The sequence below is a fragment of the Canis lupus genome, chromosome 2 (assembly GCF_011100685.1).
Source record: "Canis lupus familiaris isolate Mischka breed German Shepherd chromosome 2, alternate assembly UU_Cfam_GSD_1.0, whole genome shotgun sequence".
NCBI lineage: Eukaryota > Metazoa > Chordata > Mammalia > Carnivora > Canidae > Canis > Canis lupus.
The window spans coordinates 50,638,146-50,650,580 of record NC_049223.1 but is presented as its reverse complement, the minus strand read 5'-3'; the positions used below and the strand labels follow the sequence as shown (position 1 = coordinate 50,650,580).

Sequence of the window (12,435 nt, the reverse complement as noted above, 5' to 3'; positions counted from 1 at the left end):
TTCTCTCTACTCTGTGCACATGGAATGTGAAATTTGCTGACTTCTTAAAAGTACCGTGTTGAGACATCCCTTCGTGCTTTTATGCGCTCTGCCTAGAATGCTTCCTTCCTTCCTTAACTGGTCATCTGCCAGCCATCCTTCAACACCCCGCTAGGTGTTGCTTTTGTTTTGTTTTGTTTTTAATATTTTATTTATTCATGAGAGACAGAGAGGCAGAGACACAGGCAGAGGGAGAAGCAGGCTCCGTGTGAGGAGCCCAATGCAGGACTCGATCCCGGGACCCTGGGATCACGCCCTGAGCCAAAGGCAGATGCTCAACCACTGAGCCATGCAGGCGTCCCTAGTTGTGGCTTTTGGAAAGAGTTTCTTAATTTTTCCTCTTCCCAACCTCCTGTCCATGCTCTTGCACCCTTGCCCACCATGATCAATGGAGTGATGCTGTCCAGTATGGTAGCTCCTAGCTACCTGTGGCTGGACAAATGTTAAGTTAAACTTAAAATAAAAAATTCAATTCCTCAGTCACACTAGCATATTTCAAGTGTTCTTTTTTTTTTTTTTTTCAAGTGTTCTTTAATCATGTGTGGGCAAGGGGCTGCTGTGTTGGATAGGACAGATGAAGAGCTTCTTTATCGCAGAAAATTCTATTAGACAGTGCTGCAGAGAGTTAACTGCAGTTTTCTCATGTGGCCTGTATCTTTGACACTTTGTAGATACATCTTTTGATTCCATTGTGGCACTTACCATACTATTTACTTATTTATTTACATGTGTTTGTCTCTATTAGTGAAAGATTGGAGGGAAGACAATATATCTTCTTCATCTCTGTGTATTTGATTTGGATTTTAGGGCTTAGTATATTATTTGTTTTCAACAAAAGTTTGAGTTGAATTGATACAGTGAGGGTTTTTTCCCCCCCCATAGGATATTTTTTTTTTTTAAGATTTTATTTATTCATGAGAAACAGAGAGAGAGAGAGGCAGAGACACAGGTAGAAGGAGAAGCAGGCTCCCTGTGGGGAGCCTGATGCAGGACTCAATGCTGGGACTTGATCCTGGGACTCCAGGATCACACCCTGGGCTGAAGGCAGGCACTAAACTGCTGAGCCACCCAGGGATCCCTGATACAGTGAGTTTTAGAAGGGAGAATTACCTCTACTCGAAGACTTCTAATAGTGAAGCAGTAACATGACAGCATGTTTTATATATATGTATAAAATATATATGTAAAAAATATATATTTTGGTATGTTACATTTGATACTGTATTTTGATATGTTACGTCTCTTTTAATCTAGAAAATACTACTGGTTTTTAAATTATTATTATTTTTTTAATTTTATTTATTTATGATAGTCACAGAGAGAGAGAGAGAGGCAGAGACACAGGCAGAGGGAGAAGCAGGCTCCATGCACCGGGAGCCCGACGTGGGATTCGATCCCGGGTCTCCAGGATCGCGCCCTGGGCCAAAGGCAGGCGCCAAACCGCTGCGCCACCCAGGGATCCCTATTATTATTTTTTAATGACATAGACATTTTTGAAGAGTTCAGACCAGTGATTTTATAGCAGGTGCCGTAATCTGGATTTGTGTGATTGCTTCCTCATGATTAATTTTAGGTTGAAGTGTGGTATGAGGCCCACATAAATAATTATGTATGCCATTTATTGCATTATAGTAGGAAGCACATAATTTCAAGCCGTCCATTAATGGTGATTCTAAGTTAGTGATCTTAGGGTGGTAACTAGCATCTCTGTTATTCCTTTTGTAATTAAAAATTATCTGTAGGGTGACATCATGTGAATATCCTGTTCCCAGCAATCTTTTTACTCCATGTTTTACCATCTGTTCATAATCTTTCCTTGAATCATTAAAACACTGATGGTTGCAAAATGATGATTTTCTAATTTTTACATTTATTTTGTCTGTATTTCCTCACATATTTCTGTAAAGAAGAGTTTTTTTCCCACTCCCCTCTTTTCCACTTTCCTCCTCCTTCCCCCACCCCAAATTTTTTGAGTATCATTATGGACTCATGAATTTTTAAAATCACTATTTAATATGTTATAAAAATTGCCATAATTTTTGCCACTGAAATCATCCCATATTTGGCTAGTGGGAGCCCCTTTAAACTGGCTGTGTGTCCTTTTATGTAACTCTGTTTTTGAACATTTTCTTGCTTTCTCAGACAACAAAGTATTCCATATTTGCCTTGTACATTCCTTGCTCTAGACCTGAGCTTAGCTTTTTCTACAAGTAGCCCCTGTTCCTGTTAGTGGAGAATAGTATTTAGAAACCAAGATCTGGTTGCAAGATATGATCATTGCTATTGAAGTAGTGTTGTTACTGCTTCTTCAGTGAACAGAGCTAGAAAATACAGTTTTTTGAAAAATGTGCAGATACTTTTAATTTGCATTCCATTGTCACAGAAATCTCCCTCACCTTTCCCCATTTTATGTGGATTTCTTTTCTTTCAGAGTGAAAACCCTGCTTTCCAACACAACCAGTACGTTTACTCATTAGCTCTACCTTTCAGTATTCTTCAATTGATAGTATAATGCCATTATTACACCACGAGCAAGCCTGCTAAGTAAATTTCACAATTTCTTTGCAATTTCTCTTTTCCTTAGACTCCATCTCATTAAAGATATATATATTCAGAATACTACTTGAAAGTTACTTGAATGCTTTTTGATATACAGTCAGCATCATTTGTTTCTGTTTTACTTAGTTTGAGGGTTTGCTTTTTCATCCTTTTTGAAGTCTTATTCCTATTTTTATCCCCTCTACCCCATGCCTACCCATCCTTTGTGAGAGTGAGATTTTTCATATGTTTGATTTCTGTACCATGTAGATGTTTTCCATAAAATTAAACTAACAGGATGATCAGTAATAATGGCTCTTTTTATCCTTAACAATGCTTTTGCTTCATGTCTGATATTAGTGTTTTCTACACAAGTTTTTTTTTGCCTGGTTTTCAGTTTGCTTGATTGTCTTTTTTCTATCCCTTTCTTTAACCTGTGTGTGCTTATGTTTTAAGTGATGTGTATACAATTTGAGAAACTGGTTTTTATCTAGGTTACTTTGTAGTTGCTTTTATGTTTGAATTGTTTTTTCTGCTCCTGATATTATTTGGCTTCCTCTTCCTTCCCTACCTTTTTTTAAAAAAATTATTTGGAAGTAATACATACTATATCTCTTCTTTTAATGGTCTTTTTTTTTTTAATGGTCATTTTTAATGGCCATCCTTCTCATGCTTGTTGGTGCATATTGAATGGTCAAATAAACCCTCCTTTTCTTATGTACTACCAAATTAGGTTTGTTGAATTCTGGACTTTCACACTTAAATTTTTTTTTTCCACTGGAAAAAAGGAGACTGTATGTTTGTTTATTTTTTTAATTTTATAATCTTAATTTGGAAAGAAAGGGTCTCAGTCATGCTATATGAAGAAAAATTGGCAAAAAAATACTGGGCTGATCACCACCTTTACTTTATAATCTGCCAGCCACCCTCTTGCCCCTGCCAGGAACCTAAGCACTGTTGAGGCCAGGAATACTATTTTGATTACTGCTCTATCCATTATGACTAGAAAAGTGTCTGGGCATTAGCTAGACCTCACTAGATGTATTCATTGAACGAATAAGTAGAAATATTTAGTCTGGAGAAGAATGAATGGGACAGTAGTAGGAGTGGGATGGAGGGCAGGAAACACGATGGAATGTTTAGTTTGAAGAGCTTGCTTGTCAAACAGTCATCTGCTTGGTTAGTATGGCCCTGAGGACTGAAGTGAGCATAACAGCAGGAACACAGGGCTGTCTACTGTCAGAACCGTGTGGAGAAATAGAAAGTAGCTTCATTATGCCCTTCCAGTTACCTCTAACAGAACTCTCCTGAAATAACTGGAAGGGATTCAATAGTCCTTAATTGCTCTAAGAGTCTTTTGCTAAGTGGATGGAATGCATTGCTCTCCTTCATTTGCAGCCAGATTTAGGTGCACAGGTAGGTTAAATTTCCATCTTAGACTTGCCAGATGATGATCTTAACCTTACTAACAAGTGATCATTTAACAGCATAACACTACGCAGTCATCAGTCTGCATGCTTCCCTAACAATCCCACACGTCCTGGTGCTTTCAGTTTTTTGTTTGGGCAAATTAGAAAAGCAGTAAGTATGTAGATTGTATTGTATGTAGATTGTAAGTATGTAGCTGTATGATTTGCTTATTTGTCATTTTTCTAGCAAACAGTGAAAGGTAGCCTGCATATTTTCTCTCAGTTTTGCCTTTGAATTACCTTTTTGTTTGATTTTAGAATTATCTTAGTATGATTTAGATATTTACTGGGAGTGATGTACAACTTGGGACAAAGAACATGAGGTTTTATTAGTACCTGATGATCTAAACGAGTGCCTTGAGGGCTGCTTATAATAAAAATCTCTTCTTTTTCTCTTAGGGCTGCTGCTCAGAGTAAATTAGGTCACTACACAGATGCAATAAAGGATTGTGAGAAAGCCATAGCAATTGATTCAAAGTACAGCAAGGCCTATGGGAGAATGGGGTAAGTTTTGGCAAAATGTTCAAAGTAGTACCAAGGAGTATCAGATTTGCTATTCTTAATGGCTTGGTTTTCCATTTCCTGCTTAAACATTGCAAAGAAGATCAATATACCATTGAAAGAGGAAATGATTGCAACTTCTGTGACCTGGGATAGAGATGACCCACTTATATGATGAATGGTTGGTTGTTGGAGAAAATTATACAGAAGAGTAGACTCACTTTATGTTCAAGCCTACAAATCTCAAATGAGCATTCAATATTTTGGCAGACAGTCCTACTGTATTTCCTTCTATGTTCACCTTACCTCTCTGAGTTGCTGCTTCCCACCTTCTCTTCTTCTCTTCAAATTTCCACCACACGCTCCATGGCGACTCTCAGCTCACGCAATTGCCTTGCACTTAATTAAGAAAATGGATGCATTTAGAAGAAAAGTAACTCCTCTTCCTGCTTCTGAATCCACCAATTCACCTGCATTTGTATCCTCACAGATTGCCTTTTGTCCCTGCTCAAATGGAGCGTTCTTATCTAAGACTGGCCTTCACTCACGCCTTACAGCTCTCCCTTTGTACCTTCTCCGGGTCTTTATGCTTTATGCTTGGAATCCTCTCCTGTATCTTCTGCAACCCTAGCTTTCCTGTCTCTAACAGTGACACTGACTGCATGCAGAAAGGTCCTAGAAAATCACCTACTGGAACTGTCCTTTTCCCAGCAAGGCATTTCCCAGCTCTTCTTTCTCTGATTTGCTCCCATGGCTGCTTGTGTCTGCGGTCGCATCTCTCTCATGTCTCATTTGCTCTCCCCTCACTCTGATAGGGGCTTTGTCTCTGTCACTCCACAGACAGCCCTGTTTGGGGTCTCTAGTTGTCAGTATTTTGCCCGGGCCGGTGTTCATGTCTGTATCCTTACCCTGCCCCGTGTTTTAGTATTTGGCATGATTAACTTTACTTTCTTTTAAAGTTTATTTATTGGGGATCCCTGGGTGGCTTCAGGGTGTGATCCCGGGGTCCCATGATTGAGTCCCACATCAAGCTCTCCACATGGAGCCTGTTTCTCCCTCTGCCTGTGTCTCTGCCTCTGTGTGTCTAGTGAATAAATAAATAAGATCTTTAAAAAATTTTTTAAAATAATAAAGGTTATTTATTTCAGTAGTCTCTATACCCACCATGGGGCCTGAACTCACGACCCCGAGATCAGGAGTTGCATGCTTTTCTAACTGAGCCACCTGGGCTCCCCTGCATGATTAACTTCTTTTTTTTTTTTTTTTAATTTTTATTTATTTATGATAGTCACACAGAGAGAGAGAGAGGCAGAGACATAGGCAGAGGGAGAAGCAGGCTCCACGCACCGGGAGCCTGACGTGGGATTCGATTCCGGGTCTCCAGGATCGCGCCCTGGGCCAAAGGCAGGCGCTAAACCGCTGCACCACCCAGGGATCCCTAACTTCTTTAAGTACTTCGTCCTCTCTGCTTCTACGACATCACACTTCCTGCTTTTCCTTCTACTTCGCAGGATGCTCTTTCCCAGTCTGCCCGGCTGGTTCTTCCTTCTCTCCCACCTCTAAGTACTGAGGTACTTCAGGGCTCTCTCCTCTGCTGCCGCTGCCATTTTTCTGCTCTCTCTTCTGATTCCATCCAGTCCCATGCTTTTAAATTCCATCTACAATCAGTACTCATTATTTATGGATTCTGTACTTAGGAATTTGCCTACATGCTGGCATTTTTTTGTAACCCCCAAATCAATACTCACTTGTTTTTGTGGTCATTCACAGAAGGGTGAAAAATTTGAGTCAGTTGTCAGCAGAGGTCTGCCTTTTTGTTTTAGTTCTCATGCTGTAAACGAGTGTCCTTTTCAGTCTGTGTAGAGCTGTATTGGTTTTTTGCATTTTTGTGTCTTTTGTGGTTGATTTCCCTGTTTACACTGGCGCCCAAATGACGGCTGAAGTGTTGTGTCGTGTTCCTAATCACAAGGAGGCTACAATGTGTCTTATGAAGAAAATACAGGTAATGTTTGATCAGAAATGAGTTAGTGCTGTTGAGTGTTGGTTCAGTGCTAATGAATCAGTAGTAAGGTTTCTTTAAATGGAAACACACATAATATAAGATTATGTTTTGATTTGTTGATGAAAATGCTGTGACCTGGGTGCCTGGGTGGCTCGGTCAGTTAAGCCTCTGCCTTTGGCTCAGTTCATGATCCCAGGGTCTTGGGATTGAGTCCCCACATCAGGCTGTCTGCTCAGCAGGGAGCCTGCTTTTCCCTCCGTCCATCCCCCCTGCTTGTGATCTCCTCTCTCTCTCTCTCAAATAATTAAAAAAATTTTTTTTTCTTTTTTTTTTTTTTTAATTTTTTTTTTCAAAAAAGAAATGAAATGTTGTGACTGAAGGCTCACAGGATCCCAATTCTATATTTCCTCTGGGAGCAATTGTTCATTATTTGCTAATTTATTGTTTGTGGTGCCTTTATAGAATATAACTACTGTTGTTAACAAGACTCAACTGTTTATAATGATATAGATCTTAAGTAATGTCTGAACTCCATACTCATATATTCAACTACTTTTCATTTCCACTTATATGTGTGACAGGCACTTAAAGCTTAACATGTTCCCCAAAGAACTTTTTTTTTTTTTTTTAAAGATTTTATTGGGATCCCTGGGTGGCACAGCGGTTTGGCACCTGCCTTTGGCCCAGGGCGCGATCCTGGAGACCTGGGATCGAATCCCACATCGAACTCCCGGTGCACGGAGCCTGCTTCTCCCTCTGCCTGTGTCTCTGCCTGCCTCTCTCTCTCTCTCTCTCTCTCTCTCTCTCTCTCTGACTATCATAAATAAATAAAAATTAAAAAAAAAATAAAGATTTTATTTATTTATTTGACAGAGCGGGGCATATAAACAGGGAGAGTGGCAGGCAGAGGGAGAGAGAGAGAGAAGCAGACTCCCCACAGAGCGGGGAGCTTGACATGGGCTCAATCCCAGGGTCCCAGGCTCATGACCTGAGCCAAAGGCAGACGCTTAACCAACTGAGCCACCCAGGCACCTCCCCAACAAACTTTTTGTTACTTTCTTAAATCTTTTCCATCTCAATAAATGGTACCTCATTTACCTACTAGTGCCAGAAAGTCAAAAGCCTAGTAGTTATCCTTCATTATTATTATGCCTGACAGGATTAATCTATCAGCAAGTCCTGTCCATTCTGATTTCAATTATATCTTGAATTCAAGCATTGAATGCTATCTTGCTTCTAACCCTAGTCCAAATCACCATCTCTTACTTAGGCTACTGCGGTAGCTTCGTAACTGGTCCCCCTGCCACCATTCTACCCATACCCATGTTGATCATCTGCAGAAAAGCCAGAATGAATGTTTTTATTTGTTTGTTTGTTTTGTGAGCAATGGGGCGAAGGAGAGGGAGGGAGGGAGGAAGGAGGAAAGGGCAGAGGGAGAAAGAGAGAATCTTAAGTTCCATAGATGCGCAGCACATAGGGCTCAATCAATCTCACAACCCTGAGATCATGACCTGAGCCGAAATCAAGAGTCACAGGCTTAATGGACTGAGCCACCCAGGCGCCCCCAGAGTGAATGTTTAAACCACAAATCAGATCTGTCACTCCATTGCAACCAGAATAAAATCCAGACTCCAGACTGTGGTCTTACATGGTCTGGCTCCTGATTATTTTATTCCCTGACATCATCTTTCCACACTCTTTTCTGTGCTTCCTCATCAGCTCTTGTCCGGTTCCTTAAGGATGCCAAACGCATTGTTCTCAGCACTTTGTGTTTACAGTGTCTTCTGTTTCGAATGCTCCTTTGATTTACAAGTGACTGCTTTCTTCTCATCACTCAGGTCTTTTCACTGTGGCTGTCTTTGAGCAGCTCCCCTTTAATACTATGATTTTATTTGTGTGTGTATTGCTTATCTTCCCAGGTAGGATGAAGTTTTCTTAACCTCAAGGACTTCATCTTTCTCTTTGTGAACTATAAAATAGTATCTGGTATGCAGTAGGGTTTTTTTTGGTTTTTTGGTTTAGAAATGTTTTTTTAAATATTTTATTTAAATTCAAATTTACCAACATATAGTATAATACCTAGTGGTCATCTCATCATGTGCCTTCCTTGGTACCCATCACCCCATTACCCCATCCCCCCTCCTACCTCCCCTTCACAAGGTAGGGTTTCAATAAATATTTATTGAATCTTGATTAACTGATTACTCTGAAGTAATATCTTTATTGTTGACTGGAAGAAAATCAGTTAGGTTCTGAGAATTTTTCTGTGTTTAGACACTGAATTTTGTTTTGATCAGAGGTCTGGGAGGTAAGTCATCCAAGAAAGAAATAGAGTAATTTGTTAAAAACAAACAGAACAGGGATCCCTGGGTGGCGCAGCGGTTTGGCGCCTGCCTTTGGCCCAGGGCGCGATCCTGGAGACCCGAGATCGAATCCCACGTCGGGCTCCCGGTGCATGGAGCCTGCTTCTCCCTCTGCCTGTGTCTCTGCCTCTCTCTCTCTCTCTCTCTGTGTGACTATCATAAATAAATAAAAAAAATTAAAAAAAAAAAAAAACAGAACAAATAAAAACCCTCAATACTATCTGTCCATATATACTATTACTGTATAGTTGGGAAGTAATTTTCTGATAAATTCTAACTAGATAGAGGATAACAAAATTTAATAACTAAGTCTTTGATCTGTGCCTGGGTTAATAATGTGTTGAGTGGTAAAGGATCCTAATTTTATCTACTTAAGTTAATACGACTTCTTCAGGAGTAGTCCACTGATACCCCATAGCCCATTTTTATTTTTTTAAATGGTGAATTGATATTTATTGTGGCTCAGTGTATCTGTTAGGAAGAAGGAAGAAAGTGGGACATTAGGAAGCACACATCTAGTTGAGTCCTTAAAATGATTTTAGCATCATGGAGCTATAATGGCCACAGGTTGTTAGCTCACATCATTGTGGAGCTTTGCCATTACTAAGGCAGATTACTTAACATATTAACCTTAAAATTTGAAAGGTAGGTAAGGTTCATTTCTAAGCATTAAATTCATGACTCACGGGACAACGTTTCGGGATGGCCAAGTTTGTCAGCAAGTAGAATGGAGAGAGTCCAGACTTACAGAATCTTGAAATTAGAAGGAATTTTGGTGATATCCCTGTGAATCATAGTACGGTGGATAAAGTAAGTGTAGTGTGGATTCAGATTGATTACCGAGGCAGATGTTTGACTGTTGGTGATGTCCTGATGTTCTTTAATCATGTGTCTTATACTCTTCTATTTTATTCTTTTCAGACTGGCCCTCACTGCCATAAATAAATTCGAAGAAGCAGTTACAAGTTATCAAAAGGCGTTAGATCTTGACCCTGAAAATGATTCTTACAAGTCAAATTTGAAAATAGCAGAACAGAAGTTAAGAGAGGTATCCAGTCCTGTAAGTTATTGACGACAGATGATGGCAATATTTTCTGTCATTCACAATTTATTACAATCAAATTGCAGTGGTTAAAATAATTCTCAAATATCATTGTTTTACAGACAGGAACTGGATTGAGCTTTGACATGGCTAGTTTAATAAATAATCCAGCCTTCATTAGTATGGTGAGTAGATTTCCTTTTCTGTTCTGCTGGCTGTCTTTCCATAGCGTTATATGGTTCCCAGGCTTTTAGAAACATACAAGGGAGCTTTGGTGGTGGGGGGTGGGGTAGGGGTGGTGGTAGGGGTGATATAATGCTCTGGCTCAGGTTTTTAACCTGCCTGTGTACCTCTTTGTGAGAAAGCCCAGAGAGACTTTAGGAGGCCCATGGATTCCCTGAAATTGTATATAAAAATTTGTATGTAAGTGTACCTATGCATTTTTTAGGGAGAGAACTGTATTTTTCATCCGATGGACAAAGGGGTCTGAAAATCAAAAGGTTAAAAACAAGTCTTTTCCGTGAAAGCGGCCCTAGGAAGATCTCTAGTAATTGAGGTCTGAGTGGTTTGACTGTCACGGTACCCTAAGGTCTCCTCTTTTGGTCTGCTTCCTTTCTATCCTGAGTTTATTTGAACTTTTAGTATAATCCTTATATGTATGTATTTCATCCTTCAACAAAATCACTCATGGATCTTTTTGAAGACACACATGCTCTGATCCAGTTTGTGGAAACTGATTTAGTGGGTCGGGGATGTTACATGGCCATGTAAAGCTCCTTGAGTGATTATTTCTGGTTGAGAACCATTCATTCTACTACATGCCATGCCCTTGGAAGGCAGCAGTGCCACTTGTATTCATCTTTGGTTCTTTCAAAAAAAAATGTGCCCTGCATCCACGGTATCTTTGTTTGCATTGAAATGCACAGATGGCTCATTCTTGATGAAATAAAGAAGTCTTTTAAACAATTAGTAGGTTTATAGCAACTGGCAGTGTACAACTGGTAGTTGAAATCTTTGTAGACAGTAGTTAATTTTTGAATCATTGACTCTAAATGAGGTGTTGGGAAAGCCACCACTTGCTTTTATTATCAGAGATAATTATTTGACTGACCTGCAAATAATTCAGTAACTTCTCAAGTCTCAGGATTGAACTCATCAAATTTAAGTTGGTCTTCTTATCTACATGCCAGCAATAATATGTCTCTCTGTGGGTTTTGGGACATCTTTAGCATCGTTACCCATTTCCAGGCCTCAGGTGATGCTATTATACAGGATATGAAAAGGGATTTCTTCTAGTTTCAGATTTGTTTTAGTGCTCAAACTGCTGTGTACCAAAGTGAAGTGTTGTAAAAGGTGGCAGTTAAAAACCTATCATGTGGCTTGTAAGAAGAGTCGGGTTGATAGAGTAAGAGGATTTTTGGAGGAAGCTATTGGAGTTAGCCGTTTTCCACTTGCTGGGAAGTAAGGGGACCTGCCCTCCTCTCAGGCCCACAGAGAAAGGGCTTTTCTGGCCCCCTCAGAGAGCTTTCTACGTGGCCCTCAGGGCGGAAGACAGCAGACTGGAGTCTGGCCCGTCAGCTAACGAAGCCTGTGTGGTTTAGCAAGTAACTGTACCAATGGCAGTGGAGTGGAGGAGGTGTGCTTCCTGTGGATCACGGTGCGCCCGGGAGCTCATCTAGTCCAGGGTGATCCGCCCAGAGGGGCCTCCTGGAAGGTGACAGGACCCTGACACGTCATCTCTAGCGGAGGACTGCAAAAGACTTGGGACGGCACGGAAAGTCGCAGCTTCTATCCAGAGAGTAAAGTCCCTTTCTCAGAGGACAGAGGAGAAATGCCCAGAGCGGTGGGGGTGGGAAAAGTTTCTGAAGGACCTTAGAAAGAGCCCCAAGAGAGATCCATAGTAATTTTAAACAGTTTGCACAACCAAAGAGCACCAGTGCGAAAACCACTGAGAAAGTACCAGTCATCGGATAACTTTCCTGCACCCCTGTCCCTCGTCCCTCCTGGAGGGCCAGGACTCTTGCCCGGCCAGCTGTGGGGAGAGGCACAGAAGCACGGTGGTGAGGAGGAGCAGGCAACGGCGCCCCTCCGCACTGGTGCAGCAGGCCCACCTGACGCAGGCCCATGGCGCAGAGCGGACGTGCACTTGGTTACTGCAGGGAGCCAGACGCGCAGTCCTGAGCCACAGGTCATTTTGTAACTTTAGGCGACTAGAGGACTGCTTACTTTAGAGTGACCAGAAAAGCCCTAGGATCTGCTCTGTTTCCTTGAGGTCCTAGAGTCTAGAAGAGGATGAACTGCTTTATAGAATCAGATTAAAGGGATCGTGACACAAAAAGGCTTTATGATATTTGTGACCCACAAATCCTGCTTTTTCTGTGTATTTGTCCACAGAATTCATGTGTTGGTGCAGAGGCACCAATCCTACCCAAGACTTGAGGGAAGTTACTGAACCATTTGCAAGTTAAGTCAGACAGTTCT

At 40.9% G+C, this 12,435-nt stretch overlaps 1 protein-coding gene across 5 annotated transcripts in view; it reads left to right on the top strand.

Moving 5' to 3' along the window:
* SGTB (small glutamine rich tetratricopeptide repeat containing beta) overlaps positions 1-12,435 on the top strand; it is a 47,430-nt gene that overhangs the window by 27,099 nt on the left and 7,896 nt on the right. For all 5 annotated transcript variants that reach the window (XR_005355612.1, XR_005355611.1, XR_005355610.1 and 2 more), the window contains 3 exons: positions 4,446-4,550; positions 9,834-9,972; positions 10,077-10,139. Coding sequence is in view for 2 of the 5 variants with exons in the window: in XM_038530746.1 (XP_038386674.1) it covers positions 4,446-4,550; positions 9,834-9,972; positions 10,077-10,139 (307 nt within the window). In the remaining 3 variants the exon portion in view is untranslated. The remainder of the gene's footprint in view (positions 1-4,445; positions 4,551-9,833; positions 9,973-10,076; positions 10,140-12,435) is intronic.